At 41.6% G+C, this 21916-nt stretch overlaps 1 protein-coding gene across 3 annotated transcripts in view; it reads left to right on the top strand.

The window, feature by feature from the left end:
- Positions 1-21916, top strand: part of LOC145997198 (uncharacterized) — a 304738-nt gene that overhangs the window by 260152 nt on the left and 22670 nt on the right. For all 3 annotated transcript variants that reach the window (XM_083133947.1, XM_083133956.1, XM_083133937.1), the window contains one exon: positions 9278-9534. In XM_083133947.1, coding sequence (XP_082990073.1) covers positions 9278-9534 — 257 coding nt within the window. The remainder of the gene's footprint in view (positions 1-9277; positions 9535-21916) is intronic.

Raw genomic sequence — 21916 nt, 5'->3', positions numbered from 1 at the left:
CACAGCCTAGATTTGGTGTCTCTTTGTTTGAATCTCTGATAACACTCTAGTATTCATGACTTAGTTTCATCTTGCAACTTAGTAAAGTTGCAATCATCGTTGTTGTTGCATCTGTTTCAGACAGTAAGACCATGCAAAAAAATGTTTTAAAAATTTGTTCGTTTATTTTTTGGGAATTGCCGTCAACCAAGCATAAAACCTGAAAGTCACATCCGGAGGTAGGGAAGAGTGTTGCTTCATGACCAACGAGCGTTCACTCCATGAAGTCACCACTATTTTGGCGCCACGTACGGTCACTCACTCACTCGCTTGTTGCGGTAACGTGTCGACGAGGCGTGTTTCTCGTTTCCTTGGCAACGTTGCCTCTGAAAGTGCTAACGAGTCGCCAAGAAGTAGAACTCTAAAGTTCGTATATCCGTAATCAAAGTAATTCAGCGGCAAGCTTACTGCGCGTATAATTAATGAAGGAAACGTTTCTGATAAATGTTTTGATATGAACCCGCAAAATATTTTTTTCACAAACATCATATTGAACAAGCTCTTTAACGAAATTTGAAATGAGACTGACTGCCTATTTGTCGATTGTTTTATACTATTTTACCAATTTGTCTTAAACCTTTAAGTACCAAAAATGAAAACTTGGTTGTCGAAGTTGGATTACATAGCAAGAATTCAAATGCTGATACTAGGGAATATGAAAAGCAAATAGCTGATTCTTTTTAGGACCATGGGCGAATAAACTGATCTGGGTTCATTAAAAATAATCCTTTGCTTGTGCGAACATGTTCTAAATATGAAACATTTCGGTGCACAAATGTCTACAAAAAATTCAAAAATTTAATTTTGAATTTCGAAAATTCCGGAGTGGAATCCAGAATGATGTTTTCTTTGTTATTGCTGTATCATGCATCAATTGATTTCATTATCGGGATTAAGCGAGGCGACACAAAATAATCCAATGCATGAATCCATATATAATAAAAATGACTGAGACTTACCCAGCATTCCACGTTTCAAGATCAAAAAAAGAAAACTTGCAAAATTACTATCGAGTTTAATCTGGTCGAAATTAGCCACGATCGTTTCAAGTTCTGCGGCTAGAAATTTCACTCGCCACTTGTATAATTTATTTTCGAATATTCTCATGCTTTTAATTCCAATTTTGATATATAAAATATCTACGCGTGGCGCCAGGCCCACAAGGCTTAATCGTGGTACGGGTTCTGGGTTTCGAACCTTGCTGCAGTGCTTGTTTATTTGTCTTTTTAAGTCCGCTTTATGCACAGTGAGGCTAATCGGGACTAGGCCTACAGTTTAAAGACAATCCGAAGCACTATGTTCTTTTACTAGCAGGCACGTATCTAGAAATTATTTCGGTGAGGGTCCGAACAAAGTGTCTCAGAAATAGATATAATAATAATATAAATGTTTAAATTAAAATAACCAAATTAAATATTAATTAAAATATGTAAAATTAATTAATATTGTATTTTTATTATTACCTGAATAGGTAAAAGGACGGTATAAAAATAGAGATATAACTGCACGTATTCATTATCTAGCTTATCTATAGCTAAGATCGCTAAAATCTGCATAAAAGCAACTGTCCTGGCAAGGAAATTAATGTCAAATATACAAGAACTGAATATTCATTGAATAATAAAAAGGATGTTAGATCCAGTTGACTAAATGTAAAGTTCCTGATTAATATTTTATGCATATTATCATAAGTAGTCATTCAAAGCCGAATGACCCCAATAGAATCCTTGCTTTCCAAGAAGTTTAGAGGAAATGAATAACCATCGCTTACGCAACTAATGTTAAACAAATACATTTTCATTATTTAATTTTACAAGGATCCCGGGTTCGATACCCGATGAAGGCACATAGTAGTTCGGATCCCACTTTAAACTGTAGGTCCAGTCCCAATTAGCCTTATTGTGCCAAAATCAATCAATCAATTATTTAATTTTAGTTCTTGGTAAGTCTTTCGGAAATAGAATAATTAAATGAAGAAAACGTAGGTGGGCAGGCCATGCAGCACGAATGAGAGAGAAAAGAAGAGTTTACGGGATTTTTGTTGGGAAACCTGATGGTAAGAGATCTGTTGGAAGGCCAAGACGAAGATGGAGGGATAACGTTGAGATGGACCTAGGGATGGAAAAGATTGGATAGATCTTGCTCAGGATAGGGACAGATGGAAGGCTTGTGTTGCTGCAGCCATAAACCTTCGGGTTTAAGAAGGCTAGAGAGTTAGTTAGTTAGATAAGTCTTTCGGGGGTGTCCGGACGAACTGAGCCCTCCTAAATACGTTCTTGTCCATTGGTATCGAACCCGGGACCCCTTTACTTTAGTGCATGCAAGAATAAATACCCACATCCAGAGGAAAGGCGACAGAGCAAGAGCTGGATGTTGGTAATTCGCTGACAAGTAGCGACCACTTGAGCAGGTTGTGCTGCGAGCCTTGTCTGACCAGAATAGTAAACATCGTTTCTCGAGCGACGCCGCTAACCTTTCGAGTTTCCTCGTTGTCTGAGAGGAGCACCTGACACTGCTTTTGCCATTACCTGGTGACTAAACGCCCGCCCAAGGCTCCGGCAGTGAATCACGCGCACCGGCTGAGGCTACCGGAGTGGAAAGCCGGGATTTATTGCGCTCCCCCCCTCCTCGCGGCGCTGGTGCTAATAAAGGTTAAGGACTGGTATGTAGGTCGGTTTCCGAACGAACATTTATCGGAAAAGTTGAAAGACATCGACGGGCTTTTCGGCAACCTAGGAACTGTACTCCGCAAATAGGAAAGTTTGTCTTACGTCATGCACTGTTGCATTGTGGGACCGGGACGTCGTGATATTTCCAACAGTCGGATTTTCATTCGGATATTCACCGATGGATTCAGCGCTGAATCCATCAGATTCCACCTCTTCCACCACAGGGGCTGGTGCAAGCGGTGGATTTTAGGAATTGTGGGTAATTGTAGTCTGCTAACGATGGGCTACAATGGCGTCGATGAGAAGAGTGGAAGTGAATTTCGGGCCGGAAATCTACAGAATAAATGTGTGTGTTCTGCCACTGCACTTGTAAATAGAAATAAATCTTCCTCTTCCTTCGTACTATCCTAAGATGCGTAGTTGTTCTTTTAAATTCATTCAACAACGGTGTTTCCATAAAAACCGAAGCAACAGACGAAACTGCAGAGAAAAGAGCAACTGTAGCCTCAATTTTGAAACACTTTGTGTTGAAAATTCAAACGAAAGTGGTGGAATAGGCGATGACGTCAAATGAACTCAGCGCTGCAATTCCGAAGGTACTGAATAGCGTGCTTCATGTAAACAAACTCTCGTGGCCTTGCATTAAGTTGTTACCTGAGGAACTGGTAGAAATTTCTCGATAAAAGCAATACAATCCACACGACGATCTGCCTCAGATATTTTTTTTCAAAATTCAGAATATTAGACTGCGTGTTCGAAGCAAAAGTCATTTTAGAGTAGTTGCTGTTGAAACACCCGATGGTATGAGGTTGCTGAAAGATAGGTAGGTTAGTCTTATGTACGATAAATTTCAACTATTTTATTTCATCTCGGCATTAATTATATAACATAGCCAGGTGACTGGCATACGTGGTACTGGTCTCTGACAGGACCAATGTTGCCAGTACACCTCGTAATTTCGAAAAAACACACATTTTTATGAATTTGTCATTAACCCCTTAAATCGTCCTGTCATGCATGAAATGCGAAAAAATTTATCGTTCTTTCATCAATTCGATAAATGCCCCCAGAAACCATAAAATATTATTGCAAGCTACTTCGGGACCTCCTGGTATCCTCACGTACACTATTCGTAGTTTTGAAAAGGAAATTGCTCAACAACAGCCGAAACTGGAAGACCGTGGCCTAGCGGTTAGCGTGCTGCAACACCAACAGCCTCTGTGTCCGAGCGAGTTGAGTGCTCGACTCACGATCTTGCCACCGAAGGTTCTTGGTTCGAGTCCTACCACAGGTGATTCTTTGCGATCGTCATTTTCATGGGACATCAACGTGTGAAAAAATGGCAATTCAATCTGACGCTAAGGCAGGAAACCAAGGGCGACGGGTGCACGCCTGTCGCCATCCTACGTCCCCTCGTTAAGAGATTAGCTGCGAACGGCCCGGCGCTTCTTGTGTAACTTCTTCCCCTTAGCGGACCTCGGGGGCGACGGCAGATACCCGGATGAACAGCGGCGGAAAATCGAGGCTGGTAATTGAGACGGAAGCGAATAAAATGAATTTTTCCTTTTTTCAAAAACTGATAAAAAGAGCCTCTCCCTACGGCTGGCTTGGTAACAGCCGGAGAATAAAAACTTGGGAATTGTTCATCGTGTCTTGTCGAGGCGGACAATTATGACGAGTGGCACGCGGCGCAAGGACATCTCTCCGTTACACAACTCAGCCGGATTCTGTTACGCGGATGCCAGTAGGTGGCGCTGTGCCGTAGAGCAGAAATCGGGTTCGTAACTAATAATCTGCGCATTGTTTACTGGGTACCCAACAATTTGGCACCCGGTAGTTTGCTCCACGTTACTTGAAACCGCACGCACACGACGACGGAACGAAGTTTTTCACATTCTTTATTTGAAGTCGGAATGGTGGTCCTGGTTTCATTGTTTTTTTATTCACATTTTCTGCGTGTGTGTTTGTATTATTATTATAATTACCTTGCTTATGCGCCCCCTTTAGGATAATCACGACGATGAGGATGAATGATGATTCATTGATTGAATTAGCTTATTTTACGTCGCTTTTCTGTCACTTTACGCTAATCGCGACGATGCGAATGAGTCATGATATAATGAAAGTAGGGCATTCCACGTAAAGATGCTACTCCATGTAAATAACAAAATGAATCAATCTGAAAATTATTGTTTTTAATGACATTAAGGTTTAAATGTTTGTGAATGCATATAATTTGCACATTTCACCAACAAAATCTGTAGCCTATAAGTTTCACAGACAACTGAAGCCATTTCTACATTTTTAAAACGTCACACACGTAACACATTTTCGTTAATAATTTTCATGCATTCAGGCTATGTCGTCGTACTCAAGTTTTTTCATTTGTTAGAAGACACTACAAAGTACTTCATAATTAAATAGAATCAGTTCATTATGAATATTTCATTCCAATCACTTGTCTCGAACCTTACATTTTATGTGTGAAATGTCACACACGTGACGCTGGAATGCCCCAAATGATGAAGGAACACTCACAAAGAATACCCATAACCAGGCAGGAATTCGAACCCGGGACCCCTGGCATCGTAGCGCACTGTGAAAAGGCTTGCTTATTACACCTGAGCTACGAAATTATTGTGTAGAAATAGAATTACTTATGACATCAAAACCACTGGTTGATTGATTGAAGTTTGAGTTTTTAAGTCCACTTTTTGCACAGATATCGGGACTAACCAAAGCCACTGAACTATTGTGTAGAAAAAGAATTACTTTATGACACCAGAGCCACTTAACTATTGCATAGAAAAATAATTACTTATGACACCAGAGCCACTGAACTATTGTATATAAAAGGAATTACTTATGACACCAGAGCCACTGAACTATTGTATAGAAAAGGAATTACTTATGACACCAGAGCCACTGAACTGTTGTATAGAAAAATAATTACTTATAACACCAGAGCCACTGAACTATTGTATAGAAAAATAATTACTTATAACACCAGAGCCACTGAACTATTATATAGAAAAAGAATTACTCGTGGCGCCAGAGCCATTGAACTCTTCTAAGAAAAAAATGGCTTACTCATGACATCAGAGCCATTCAACTATTGGAAAAAAGATTTTTATTCGTGGCACCAACGCCTCTAAATTATCACAAGAACCCAGGCTACAGAACAAGCAGTCCACGTGAAGATTCCATCACTAACTCATAGGTGGCTTCTAAACCGATAAAATATTTCCCAATTCAGGACATTCTTTCACTCCTGAAACACTCATTTCTAGAGTGAGTCCGTGGTCCATCTCCGCGGCGTGGCGTGTGTGTTGACTGGAGGCAGCGCATTCCATGCTTTTGGAGCGGAAATAGGGAAAGCTAGGTATGTACTCAATGACGAGGGAGGGACGATTCGTGTGACCAGTGTTTCCATACCTTATTTCGGGGCCGAGGTGTAAAAGTATTTCCTTTCTTCGTCTAGTTTTTTTCCCTCTAAGGGAAGAAAGTAAAGCAAATTAGAAACTAGGTTGTTCTTGTTACACTCCAAATTTTCAGGTTTTATTTACCATGTGGAGTTTTACAATTTCTGGTTGTTTCAGTTTATTTTATTTGCTTATACAATTCACACTAACCAGCAGGGTTTGCTTATACATTTTCTTTGTAGCGTTTCCAGGTATGAAACATAAAATGAAAACATACTAGTAGAAACTGTGTATAAAAATCCATCTCTCTTTATTTCTGGATCAAAAAAAAAATAATGAACGTAAGATTGTAACTAGGGATTGCCAATTACGGATATCGGATAATTATTATCAGAATTTCAAATAACCGGATATCGGATATTCTGATATCCGGATTATCCGAATGTATGCATTATCCGGACAGTTTTATTGTTTATCTGTTTTACGGACTATCCACATATTCCTTTATTCGTCATGTTCGGATTTTCTACAAATCCTTCATCAAATCTGTAGTATCCGGATATCCGAATTATCTGGGTATCCGGATATACGAATTATCCTGATATATGGATATCCGGATTATCCGTTGCATCCGAAACGTATATCACGTAGTTTGAAATCTAGATTTTGTGGTCATCCATAGTTTTAACCCCCTCTATTTTACGACTTTTCGACAGTAATATTAACTACTTTATGTTCTTATAACAAAAATTAGAAATATGTTTCACAAAGCTCTACGAAGCAACTGAACCACACCAGGTATCTAAAACATTTCGTACAGGATTGAGATGTTTCAACTCTCACTTTTCCCGCCGAGGGAAATTTCCATCAGATTGCAACACTGCTGGGTGCTTGTCCGAAGGCAGTGCTGGGCAGTAGAGCACTCGAAGGCTGGGAAAAGACACCCGCAAGACACGAACGTAGCTGTTTTTTTCTCTTCCAAGTGATGAGTTTGTTTTTGCTTTCACCTTGTTGTGTTTACAGTGCATGCGTGCTTCAAGCAGAAAAGGTACAAACTGAATCTTGTTCCGAAGGCACGAAAGTGGGCGAAAATTCTGCAATGGGTGGGATAGAATATATCGCAGTGGTATTCCCAAAGGGTGGACAACGAGGGTGGAAAGATGGGGCAATCCCTTCCCCGAAGACATCTATCACAGTTTTTTGTTTACAAACAATGGTGTAATGAATAAAAGTGTGCGTTGAGGAGGTACTACGCGATACACTAAAATTTTAGAGTATTATTACCTTGCAAAAATCTGTGCATAAATGTGAAACAAAAATTAAGATTATTACTTTATTTTCTTTCGTAAATTATATCACTATAATTACACAATATATTTTAATAGCATAATCAAACCTATTGGAGTATCACAGTATTATGGATGGCCACAAAATTCGCATAACGGATATCTGGATTTCAAATTATCCAATATCCGTTTCGGATGAAACGGATAATCCGGAAACCCGAATATCATGAGAATTTGAATATCCGAATAATTCGGAAATATAAAGTTTGGTGTTAAGTCTACGCACAGAAACGTTATTCGGGACTGGACCTACAGTTTAAGGTGGGATCCGAATCACTATCTGTCTCCAACGGCTATCGAACCCAAGACTCCTTGATTACTTTAACACTACACTATCAGGGAGGCCCTGTTATACGAGGCCTCGTATATGTAGACACACACAAACACACACACATCTTCAATGGATCTTCATTTTCATCCGTGAAATTTGTCAAAAATAGCTTCTAAAAAAAGCTCCTCGTGAGCGGCCCTTCCTGAAATCAACTGGAGCGAAGAGTCTATGTCCAGCAAGCATCAGATGTCATATCCAACGCGGCCGCCGTGATTCAGCAGTGGGTGTTCCGCGAAAAGTCTTGAGCGACTCCCAGCGGTGGAGCAATTCTTGCGACGTCCCTTCTCGTCGATCTTTTGGCAAATTAATTGCACTTCCGCGCCGTTAACGAAGCCGATAATTTGCGAATCCGCGCTGAATGCCGGGAGGAATGCGGATGGGTGCAAAAGTCGTCGCTTATTTGATTTAATTATCTGTCAGAGCTTGATTAGGCATCAATGGCCGTCGAACGTTGCCCCACTCTCGTTTTCTTCCCTGTGTCCAGCGAGGGGACTCTGTTGGAGGCATTGGCAGCTTCCAGTCCATTGTCGGAGGAGAGCGGCCGCCCACGATGCCAACAACCTCCAGAGGAGATAGTCTTTTTCAAACCGACATTGTTGTCATCCAGTAAAAACGATGAGATTTTTTAATCATAACGAACATAGCGAGTTCCTCAGGCACGATCGTTTTTACTTTCTTAATTCCATTTTAATTTATTATCATTTCAGAATACTTGGTTTGGTTTTTTATGTTTTATTTAACTTCGCTTTTCTGCCACTTTTGGTTAATCGCGAAGATGAGTGATGATATGATGAAATTGATGAAGGCATATTCCGCCAGAGTTTCAGGGTTCGAATCCCGGCCTGGACACGGGGTATCCTTTGAGAGTGTCCTTTCATCGATTTCATCATACCATCACTCATCCTGTTCACGATTAGCCAAAAGCGGCAGAAAATCAATCCATCCTCTATAAACTCTATTTTCACTTCTTCTTTATACCCCTGTTTTCTATACAACCTTGACGTACAGGAGTGTTAATTGGGTGGCAGAACTTGGAGGAGACGTCAATTTTTCTGCATTCCGAGAAGCAGAGGCTGCTATACTTTGTCCCGGGAATCGCTGGAGGCTGAAAACAAGTGTCTGCGTAATTAGTGACTCTGGGGAGCTCGACCAATGAACACGTGGGAGGGAAAGGGATTGCGTGAAGGAGGAAACGCGACTGCAGCTACCGGCCTTTGCAGCAGCGTGTACTTCTTCGCTCCGCCCACTTGCCTTCTCCACCGGTATGCGCAGGCTTGCTCCAGAGATTCCCGAGATAGAGTATACCTGAAGACACCGGCCTCACGGACAAGAGTGTTCTTCATAAAAAGTTTGATCAGGTTCCCCTTTTCTGGAAATTCAAAATATATTATTTTTCCTTTGTATTTTGTTCAACCACTTCTAGGCGAGGTCCTGCGTGCACAAGCTAACGCCTTCCCCTCTTCCCCGCAGGGTTAAAAGAAGTCTTCGTGGTCTATCTGCTCAGCTTCCTCCAGTTGCCCGTGACGATGTCGGCACCAGCCTCCGAGCGGCTGCACAACTCCCGCCCCAACTGGATCAACCCGTGCGGCCTGGGCTCCAACGACGAAGACGCCATCGACGACTTCGGGATGGAGCTCCCTCAGCTGGAGGACAAGCAGCTCATCTCGCAGATCGTGGTCCAGGCCAAGAATGCCCTCATGCACGCCGAGGTGTTCAAGAACGACTACGTAAGTACCTTCGCCTTCTTATTCGTCTTTGATTGGTCAAATTCATAGGTGCCTTGTAATCAAGGGTTCCAGGTGGAGGTCCATAGAGGGTCGGATCCAAATTTAAACTGTAGGTCCAGTCCCGATTATGCTATCTGTGTATAAAGTGGACTTAACAACTCAACTCAAATTCATAGGTCAGCGAGATTAACACTCTGCTAGATCTCTAATTAGCCTTAAATTTTGCCACAATTTCAGGCATGTTTAGAAATCACTTTGGGCTCTAACGTAGGCGAATGGTTGTCGCTCTCGCCCTTGGTACGAACGGCTCGAGTTCGATCCCTATCGACACCCAAAATTTCGATGCAATGGGAGAGCGAACTGTCTGTCACGAAATTTAGCTTTGCTTTAGTTTAGAACACAGTCTAGAGCTGTCTCTCTCTCATTTGAGACATTCTTCTTAGTGGATTGTTTTCAAAATTGTTTGAATTTTCGTAACTTAAACATTATATTTTAAAAAGTTTTGCCAACGCTTGAATTACAGAAGTAATTAAACCTCTAAACAAAAATCACTAAATGAAAGGAATTTTCTCACTAAATAAAACTGCCCCTTTATATCGTCGTCAACAATTCTTTCCTGTCCATAAAAAGATTCTTTCCCTGTTGCTGTTATCTCCTATGTTGCCGTTTCACGAATAAAATATCAGAAGAAAGAATTAACGCTGTAGTATATGTTGAGAAGAAGTGACCGAGCACATCAAAAGATAAGTGTAGAGTGTAACTAGAATTTCTGCTTTTTTGCCAAGTCAGTTCGAATACCGCTTCCGCTTGTGCTTCATAGGCAACATAAACTTTTCAGACCAGTGGATTTGTCAAACAAATGTCCTACATTCGGTGGTCCCACCGCCAGAGCTAAGTATTGATAGTTTGGTCGCTGTAAGGTATGGGCAGTTAAAGGTCTCGAAGGCAGAGGAAACGCCTAAACAGGATTATCTATGCAGAAGGAATTTTGTTTCAGAGACCTAGTGAACGTTGAAACGAGACACGTGATGTTCTACACTTTTATTTGGTAAATATCACGATTTGGGTTTTCTTTGGGGCAGACAATTGCACTCATGGTTATATTCAGTGAAAGATGAAACAAGGAACAGAAGAATAATGAAATTGAGGATAGAAACAAAAGGAATACCATTAAGATACAAATGTGAGTAGACTAATGAAGCTGGAATATAAATGAGAATACTAACGAACTCTCTAGCATTCTTAAACCCGAAGATTTATGGCTGAAGCACACAACCCTTCCCTCTGTCCCTATCCTGGGCGAGATCAATCCAATATTTTCCATCCTTACCGATTTCCTTTAGGCCCATCTCAACGTTATCCCTCCCTCTTCGTCTTGGCCTTTCGACAGGTCTATGAATAAGAATACACAGAAATAAATGTTTGCTTCGAATAACCAAAAAATAGCTGCTGTTTACATGACGACAAGCAAATTATGGTTCTTCACACCAATTCTATTTAGTAATACTGATAAAATTGGACTTATTTGTTATAGATTACCAAATAATTTAATCAAAATTTAGTAAAGGCTTCCGTGCATCAACAAATAGTTTTCGCCAATTCAAGAAAGTCAGTTTTTTTTTCTTTTTGATGCATGGACGACCGAAGTAGTTCTATTCCCTTTCAGTTGCGTTGCAAAATCGTAGAAACTGCGTGTGCTGTGCGTTTCTATTGTTCGATAATGTATGCAAAGGGTTACAATCGGAGGAAGACGTCTTCCTGAGGCGGACGTGTGGGCTGCAATCACCCTCGCTTCCGCTCACAATGAATGCATCCGCCGCGTCAATATCCATCTTCTGTGGAAACTCCGCTCGCGTGTCAGGAAGCCGCAGTCCACGCGAGCGAATAAGGAAACGCTTGGCCTAGGTCTTCTCCCTCGCTCCAAGCTCTGCGGGCGGACATTTCAAGAGCATCTTTCTTTCGGGAGAACCACGTCGATATTCTCAATTCTATGACGTCACGTGTCTTTGGCCCCGAATGTTTAAGAAGACTCTTCGTGCTGTTGTCTGAACTTGTGCAGTAGAAAAATATTTGCTTGTGAGGGAGCGGAGAAAACATATTAAATTGACTTCGTAATATAGGTTAATCGGGAATGGAGTTACATATTAAAGTTAATCTGGGGTTCAGAACCACTAAATACAATCAACCGCAAAACGTTACTGTTACTGTTGTATGTCTTGTAAGACGTTGGGGGTATATATTTCTTACTGTTTTCATCATCATCAACAACAACACACAAACGCACACACCCACACACTATATATATATATATATATAGTTTGAGTAAGTGCATGTATACCTCAAGAAGTCATTGGTGTCCACGTGCAGTCACTTATGACCCACTGCGAAGGCTTTTCCACCCATCTGCCTGCGAACTGAGGCCATTGTCCAATTTTCTCTTCCATTCGTTAACTTCTTGGTGTGGTAAGCATGCACAGAGATATTGATTTCTCATTTGCCGAGAAATTTTCTGCAAGTTTTAGGCTGACAGAGGGCAAGAAACCACTCATCTTCACTGGTGCAAATATGTATAGCAGGCGCCATCTTTAAAATGACAAACATGGTGTTGTGAAGCTCACTTCATTAGTGTTGCAGCCTTGAGGTAGTTTTGTAAATAACAGTTAATGAGTCATGTAAATTTGATCTGTATACAGTCTGTCCTACAATTTTATTGGATTATTAAAGTTTTCATTTGACTCGTGTAAGATATAGGCTATACATATATTAGTACTTCAGACAAGCATTGAAACTAAAAATTTTTAGTTTAGATTTTTACTTTGAATCTTTGGAGAATACTCTGTTAGAGGGTGGCAGCGCTACGTTTATAGTGTGTTATTATGTAATAAAGACTGCATTGGTCAGCATTTTTAGTGTTTTAGTAAACATGGAAACAAAGCTTAATAATGTTATCATCGAACTTCACATCACACACAAAGAAGTGAATGTATGCGGTGGTGGAAATTTGAGCGCACGTATCTTTAAACTGGACTGTGCGAGTGGAACACGGTGGAGGCATGGCGTCACATGTGACGTCACATTCTATTTGACACACAACGCTGCCGTGCCCGTGGATCGTGCTCCCGACGAGACGTTCCTGACCGCATTCAACGCTCGATTAATGGCGGAAAACTCGCTGTGTGGCTCCTGGCGCTACTTAAGGAGCGGGATCCGAGTGCTTCGGGAGTGAGTCATGTTTGTTGATCGTTGTCAACCGCGTGTCATTGCCCAATTTGCATACATTAACATCCTAATTGCCTCGCTCTTCTGTCAGGTCGTCCCTTCACGTGCGAAGGGCCTTCTTAGACAAGGGCTCCTTCCTCCCCTGTCAAGGGCGTTTGTGGAGGAGATTTCCTCCTCGATGGTGCTCTGGTGCCAGTTCAAGACTTAAATCGGATCCCGAGGGAGAGGAGAAACCAGAAAAGGGAAAGGAGTACTCAATACTCCAATAATGAATGAACGAGTGAATGATTTGTTTATTTTACTTCACGTTTCTGCCTTTTTTGCGAAGATGAGGATGAATGATGATAAGATGAAATAGATGGACAACCACAAACACATATTCACTAGGGACGGCCAAATCAGGATAAAATTTTATCCGGATTTCTAATATCCGAATTGTCCGGATAACCGAATATTCGGATTATCCGATATCTGGGTATTCCGATTATCCGAAGTGTCTGGATATCCGAGTGTGTGAATTATCCGGATACGTTTTACGGGTTATCCACATTTTTTCTATTATATATGTATTTCACTGGATTGTATGGAATTTCTACAAATCCTTAATCAAATCTGTTCTATCCGGATTATCAGTTGCATCCGAAACGGATAATTGGAAATCCGGATATGCGTTATTCGGATGTTGGGGCCATCTCTAACATGGACAGTACACAATTCAAGTCCCATGGAGGATTATACTGGGCATGGGTTAAGGCGCCAGAAGCTCGCTAGTCTGCAAAATGCAGCCCAAGGTTTACTACGTGGAAGGGAGGCTTGACATTTTAGGTGCCTTCTGGAAGGATCAGCCCTTACTTCCAATACTGCAATAAGAATGGAAGGAGTACCTAGCCCTGAATAAAACGGAAGCAATCAAAACGAGAAGAATACTCATAAGAGAGATAAAAAAAATGCTCCAGAATACGAACAAAAGGAGTAATTGGGGGTCTCTTCGGTGGCGCAGTAGTAACGTTGTCTTCTTGTAATCAAAGGGTCCCGGGTTCGATACCCAGTGGAGGTACATAGTTGTCTGGATCCCACTTCAAACTGTAGATAGTCCCGATTAGGCTTTCTGTGCATAAAGTGGACTTAAACGCAATTAAATAAACAATTAAAAGGAGTAAAAACAAGGAGAAGCAATCAGCAACAAAGATACTCGAAGTGGGTAAATGCACTAACGCAGTAGGCCTAATAAGTAATAGAATTAGAGTGGTCAGCCTCGAATAAGAACGGGTAGAAAAAGTGGGAGTGTGTGCTCAGAACCAGAATAAAAACGGAAGGAAAAGGAGATAGGAGTACTCGGCACAAGGGTAAGAACGTTTAGAAGAGTAGAATAGAGTACTCAGCATCGGAATAGAAACAGGAGTAGCCAGTCAGTTCCGGAATAGGAACAGGAAGAATAAGAAGAAAAGCAGTACTCAGCAGCAAAATAAAAAACAGAAGGAATATTGACGAGTGTTCAACAGTAGAACGTAAGGAAAAAGAACGAGAAGAATGCTCTAGAATAGAAGTAGAAGGAATAAGAGCGAAAAGAATAGGCTACTCAGGAGCAAAATAACGGAAGAATAAGAACAGGCGATGACCTTTATCGCCAGGCCTACTCGGAGAGATGAATGATGCTGTAGGTATGTGCATTTGGTCGAGAAAAACAATGTTACGCTACGAGGACGTTCCTAAACATTGCAAGCAAAGCGTGAAGGAATTTGATTACGCTTGTGCGTGGCTAAGGACATTCATTAACCCCTTTTATCGCCCGCTTCAGGTGCCGGACCCCGTCGATGCTTGCGGAACAGGTGCGGGGATATGCGAATGGCCGTCGCGGGAGTTTCGCATTGGAGCGATCGAGCCCACCTGGGTTCGGGGGAGATTTTGGGTCCCCGCAAGTGTGTGTGTGGGAGAGAGAGAGAGGGGTTGGGGAGGGGGGGAAGGTCGAAGGATTTGATGATGATGCTGCCTTCTTGCAGGTGGATGGATACTCATTGTTGGGAAAGGAAACGACAGTGCAAGTGTGGATGTTAGTGAAGAATGACTGCAGAGATAAGCAGAAATAATGATATTTGCTTTGTCCACTTCTTCTTTCTCTCTCCAGTTCCACTTGCTGGTCTCGAGTTTCTAATTGCTGATCGTAGGTGTCGGCAGTGTCCTTTGACGGATCCGAGAAGTGTCGTGCGTTATTTTTGGAACCCTAATGCCATCGGCGGACGCTTTTCTGCCTACGGAGTAACTTTAGATCGATCTCGAAGCGTCAGAATCCTAACAGGGAGGCCTACGCACTTCCTCGCCTGGATAAGATGTTTCGGCGAGAAAATGGGGATAATCCTGTTACACGGAGATAGGCGTTCGGTTTCACTACACCCATTTCTCCCATAGCCGTTTCTCTATTTATTTTCTCTTCCACTCTACTTTGAGTAAAGGAAGGTTCGCAAAACTAAATAAAACAGAATTCGCCAAGTAATTCTGTCGATTTGTTTGAACTTATTATTCAATCTACTGAAAATTACCAGACTTAGGAAAGGCTACCGTGTTTTTCCTATGGCTATAAGAAAGCTCAAGCGTATCTTTTAGTTTGTCGCTACGACGCCAGGGACCCCAGATTCGAATCCCGACTAGGGCATGGGTGTTTTTTTGCGAGTGTCCCTTCATTAATTTCATCAAATCATCCCTCATCCTAAAAGTGGCAGAAAAGCGACGCTAAAAATAACAAAAAATAAAATAAAATCTTTCTAATTCGTTTAAACAAATATTGTTTTTTCTCTAAGTGCTATTTTTGTATTAAGATACGCGTAGTTAAGAATTTAACTAATATAATTAAGAATGTTAATGAAGATGGAAATTTAAGAATTTCACTTTAATACCCAAAAATGCTTCAAGATGACATTTCTAAATATATTTCTACTTCAAATTTAGAGTATTGTCTGAGAGATACTGCAGATGTTAATTTTACTTTACATCGTTACGATCAAGCTTAATAAACTGAGCAGTGGCGTAAAATAAGGACAAGAATTGAAAGCTGATGGCTTGCATAACCTCACGGATAATGAACGCCCAGCAAGCGACTGATGCGGAATATTGGTAAATCAAATTTCCATGTTACGACAATGTCTGTTATACTCAAATCTTAAAGTAGGAATTGATTCCAATTCTTTTGAGTCCTGCACCGTGGCCGTGAGGTAGGCGTCATGCTTTGAGCTCCGGCCTCCTGGGGAAAGCGTAACAAGTTTTATCCTGAGATTTCGGCCAGTGTATGGGACCGGTGGGCACCTACCATCGTGAGGTACACGGGGAGCTACGAATGAGTAACGTAACCTGGCCACGGAAACCTACAACAGCGACGCGGGTTCGTCGTGCTGACCACACGTCATCATGGGTGAGACCGGCAGTCTGTAGGTAGGCCCTGGACCTCGCAGGTTGTTGGCCACGGTTATTATTATTATTATTAGTTTCCTATCCTTTGAAATCGATTCGGGATATACAGTCTGCGCCCCCCTCTTCTTCTGCCGATGGGAATTTCCCTCCGGAGGACATTCTGGGTCGCGCGGGAGGTTGCGAGAATTCTGTTGCAACTTGCAACTCCCGTCTCTCCCGGATGCGATCGCTCCATACGTCACCGCCGCTATTTGCTTTTGAGCGCGGCTCCTCCAAGGATCCCCCTACTCCCACTCCTTGTCTCCCTCCCTCCGCCTCCGTGCACTTCCGTTTTCCTCGCAGGTATACAAAGAGGGCTGCATTTCCGTCCCCAAGAGAGAGGAAAATTGTTTCACACCCTCAAGAGCCGCCATCGAACTGATGGTTTTTCAAACAACTCTTTAGACGGTATCCTCGCAGCACGAAACGATAAATGTTTCTTTCCTTGGAAAAGAAATCAAGCTACCAACGTATCTCCCATTGATGTTAGGCCTCCCTGATGGCGCAGTGGTAGCGTCTTCGCCTTGTAATCAAGGTGTCCCGGGTTCGATACCCGGTGGAGGCACATAGTGGTTCGGATCCCACTTTAAACTGTAGGTCCAGTCCCGATTGGCCTTACTGTGCATAAAGTGGACTTAAATCATCAAATCAATCAATAAAAACCATTGATGTTTCTCCTAATCATAACATTTTCCAGCAACTATCTCATTCGTCCAGATGTCTCCATTATCCGCTGCATTCAAAATGAATAGTACCTGATATTTTATGGCTATCGCAACATCTCCATTCACATCTAGAAACAGACAATATCCACTGACGCAATTAGGAAATATATATATATATATATATATATATATATATATTATTCAACACATTGTCCATAGCGTTCGTTATAATTTCATCATGATCGTTATTTTAAATTGATTAAAACAAGTAAAATTTAGAACAGAAAAACACATATTTACTAAAATATAATAAGAATTCGGAATATATTGTTTAGCCAAACGTGACAGAAAACAGGCAACAGGAAACAACAGAAGTACAATACGATAAAAATCTCCCTTACTAATTTATCTGTATTTACGTTCTTTTACATTGCTTTCGTATCTCTTGGTTTAATTGCGACGATGAGCATAAACTGTGAAAATGTGATTGGACAAAGACAATGAAACATGTCACGATTCTTTTCCGATAAGTTTTCGTCCCATCGATACCTTCTCTCCACGATATCCTTTACTTTTCCATTTCTTTCCAAATAAAATTAGTGTTTCTCAAAGTGGTTTCTTGACGAGTGACGCTATTGCCTTAGTGAAATACTCACTTGTAAAAAAAACGAGAACCGTTTCCGGAAAAGAGAGCAGGAAAATCTGTAACGAATTTGGCTTTGTGACAGTCATTGTCAATTCAGTGTGGCACAAGTTTTAAAATATAAGGCCGCCTCCATGACCGTGTTCAGTGGTCCATTCAACATCCTCGCCATCGAAGATTCCGGGTTCGAGGGTGTGAGAATCCGTTCATCAATTTCAACTAACCACCATTCTTCTCCGTCTGCCAGAAAGGGGGACAGAAATACAAATATGTAGCAACAAAATATCCGATTACGCTAATATCTAGAGCAGTGGTTCTCAATCTTTTTCAGTGCGGAGCCCACCTTGAAGGACATTACACTTCATGGGACCTATAAGCATGGCCGCAGGCAAAATTACTTGTAGGGGTGTGCACCTAGTTGATAATCATACTTTTAATCATACTTTTGCTAACATCGAGTACTGTAAGAAGCCCTCTTTTACGATTGCTTAAACAAATTACACATACTTCACTCCAGAAAAGTAAATATGTAATTTGAAAGACTTAGCAATTTAAAAATTAAAATGTAATAAGTTTTTAAGACACAGTAATACATTGAAGATTAGGCACACACAGGAGATGTATTACGTAGAAATTTTCAGCGAAAAATGCATCATTAACATAGTACATGCATCTACGTAGTACATCTCCTGTGTGTGCCTAATCTAATTAACATCTCTACGCTGGGAGAAACCAGGCAACGTCGAAGTCTACTGTGTTCCAAAGGCAACAGATCCCTTTGCGGTAGCACTGGCAGAGACGATTCCACGCAGGTGAAACAGCGATAGCGAAAAATCGTGCGAGGCCAGGCCGGCTCGGTAGCTCAGTGGTAGAGCAATGGCACGGTATGCCAGAGACCCGGGTTCGAGTCCTGGTCGATCCTGCATTTTTCGCTGAAAATTTCTATACAGTAATACATTTTCGAGCCCTAATTCGCAACCCACCTCGGGACCTAGCAGTGGGTCGCGCCCCCATAGGTTGAGAAACTATGATCTAGAGGCTACGAGTTTGTAAACTAGAATCACCAACCAACCATCATCTTTTTGCAAATTTTATTAAAAATATCTCAGAAAATTATTCTTTCCGTGTTGAATTTTGAGTAGAAAAACAGTCTTCACCTGTCTCTGCCGTGAAGAAAATTTGAAAGAATTCGCCTGAATATGTGATTTCTCCACACATCCCAACACCCCCTAAACTTTTTAACAAGGCCCAATTGGCTCTAAATATGCCCTTACAACACCCCCCTACATGAAAAATTCTGGATAAACCCTTGAAAGATCTGAATTGCAGTGGCCTCGAGAAAAGCGACCCGGATAGGAATCTGATGATGTAATTTGCTAACCGACTGCAGTGACCTATCTTGATTTCTCCTTTATGCTCGCGAGATGGAGATGAGGGAAAGGGGGAGGTGGAATCCGGATGTTTACGGTCCGGGAGAGAGGGGGAGCAGCTTCCGTGCTGAAGCAGTGCCTATTCTTCCCGCTCTCCTGGTCGCTGGAGGAATTTTTCACACGAGGCCAGGTGTGGACGTGGTGTGACCTTATCTCAGGAGCCGGGACGTCTGGTGTTAGCGGAACTCGAGTTGGATGCAGGTGGCGCTGGGAGGATGATTCACCCGCGATCGGTGGCATCTTCCTCTATCTATAAACTCCGCTTATTCATCACTTTACCCGGCATTCCTTTCGAATCTACAGCTGAACCGCGTTCTGTTCCTTCGAAATCGGAACACGAGCGTTTGCATATTGTTTACGTAGATCTTAACATGGCCAGAAATTTTTTACAAGGAGGCTTCATTGAGGTGGGCAGGCCATGTGGCACGAATGGGAGAGGAAAGAAGAGTTTACAGGATTCTTGTTTGAAAACCTGATGGTAAAAGACCTGTAGGAAGGTCAAGACGAAGATGGAGGGATAATGTTGAGATGGACCTAAAGGAAATCGCAAGGGATGGAAAAGATTGGATTGATCTTGCCCAGTGTAGAGACAGGTGGAAGGCTTGGGTTGCTGCAGCCATAAACCTTCGGGTTTAAGAAGGCTAAGATATGCTAATCGGGACCGGACATACAGTTAAAGTGAGATCCGAAGCACCGTGCGTTGTGCCTACACCAGGGATGGATTGGTTTGGTTTTAGTTTTGTTATTTCCCGTCGCTTTCTGCCACTTTCGGCCAGTTGCAAAGATGATGATGATGAGTGATGGTATAATGAATTAGATGAAGGGACTCTCAGAAAGTGTCTAATGGTGTTATTAAATATAATTTTTTCTCTCTGTTTACCTTCAACTTCTATTTTCCCACTTTCACTTCTGCAGCAACTATCTTTATGTTGTTTGCAAAGTATGTACTTTATTCTTTTCTTATCTTTTGCTTTTGTTTGTAACTATATGTCTGCCTGTTCCACGATGATTTTTCAATGAATTTACCCTTTATTAATGATTGATACCTTTTTCTTTTCGGCAATTTTATATTTTATGTCCTCATCCATGTGTAACTGGGAACCTACTGTAGTCTTTCACTTAGCTGGGTCGGGTAACGCTTGATAATGGTAACGATAATTCGCTCGGAAACTCGCAGACACGGCCATCGGAGCTTCCCGGAGATCTCGGTAAAGACTCGGGACGGTTTCATGTTTCTTTCTTCAAATAAATTCCTTTGCAAACCGCCGTAATTATCCGGCGACGATTGTAGTTCCTACAATTTGTGAGGAATGCGAGAAGTGGCAACACTGCTTCCAACCCTATCTCGGGGCCGCTCCCTCGGCTGCTTCGCAGGTTGTAAAATCCATAACGTCTTGTTAAGGAAAAATTGAGATGAAAAGGAGGGAAACGCCGGATTTTCTATGGTGGAAGTTAATGGCGCTGGCGGCTCTTTTTATTATTCCGTGCCTCTTGTTTGTTTTTTTCCCGCCGAAGACTTTCGACGATTCCTGTGGGTTTTTTTGTTTCTTTTTTCTGGTCGGAAGGCCTCAGCCGTCGACGGAAGCAAAGGATCGAACCTCGGGCAAAGGAGCTGGATTCTGGCAATGAGGACAGGGTGGATGTGTGTTCAATCGCAAATGAACCACCATTTATATATTATATTATACATTATAATAATATAATATATGTATAATTATTAACTCTAGTTTGACCGAGGGGTTGTTTTTCGATTTTTCAATTCCTAGCATTTTTATAAACAATTGACAATAAAGTACACTGTTCCCTAGTGTGCTCCCAATGTTTGCAAAAATCAGGCCCCCATTGTGATAGCCTATACGTTCCGACATGGCGCTCATGCAAGTGACAGTGAATTAAATGGTTCTTGTCTTCTGTTAATGGTGATTTTTTTGTAATTATTATTTAACTGCACACAAGCAACAAAGGAAGCAACGATTCCGTAACAAAATGGTTTCTTGAATTTTAGTAATTAAATAATGTGTGGGCCTCTATGAAATCCCGCAGGTATCTAAGATTCTTGTACGGCATAGTTAAGCTTGGGTTAAATCTCATACTCAGCCTGTACAGTAGAGGTGTTTCTAGCACTGTAAAATTGTGTTTAAATTAAAAGGTAACATTTATACTTCGCACTAGGGTTACATATAGACTCACGTGTTCATTTCTTAATCTATCGTGACGGTCACACATTACTTCTTGGTGTACATGCATATAAAACAGGGCCTCCCCGATGGCTTGGTGGTAGCGTCGTCGTCTTGTAATCAAGGGGTTCCAAGTTCGATACCTGCTGGAGGGACATAGTGGTTCGGATCCAACTGAAAACTGTAGGTCCAGTCCCGATTAGCCTTTATGTACATCAAGTAGCCTTAAAAACAAACTCGATCAAGCATGGAAAAGTGTAGTAACAAGGACTGTAATATTTATTTCCCTTTGTATGTAGTTAAAGCAAGAATCAGAATTGTCGAATTGTAATGGTAGGAACGATATACATGTGGGCAAATCTAGCGTAACAATGATTAGCGCTATTGTCTTTTGTGCTATCGTTCTCCGGTTCGATCCCCGGTAGGAGCTAAAAAAATGTCGGTGTTGACCCATACCGTGAGGAGAGTTAGGGAGCTACTTGAAAAGAAGTGACGGACTCCGTTGACAACACGTTACTCAATGAAAAAGCCGCTTGGCAGGCTCTGTCCCTCAGGATGGCACGGAGTTTATACAAAAATTTCATGTCTCATGTATTTACTTATTTTGAGGTATATTCCATATTTCCATTAGAGAACATATTTTTACATAAAATGTGGTATTTGCGTTTTTTCTCTACTTTTGATTGATTTATTTAGTTTATTTTACTTCGCTTTTGTGTCACTTTGGCTAATCGCGAAGATGAGGGTGAGTGATGATTGAATGAAATTGATGAATGGGCAATTACAAACACCCATGTCCAGGCCGGG

This window comes from Lepisma saccharinum, chromosome 1 (assembly GCF_977018435.1).
Source record: "Lepisma saccharinum chromosome 1, izLepSacc3.1, whole genome shotgun sequence".
In the NCBI taxonomy this organism is placed as follows: Eukaryota; Metazoa; Arthropoda; class Insecta; order Zygentoma; family Lepismatidae; genus Lepisma; species Lepisma saccharinum.
Note: the sequence above shows the minus strand (reverse complement) of the source record. Positions and strands in the feature narration are given on the sequence as shown.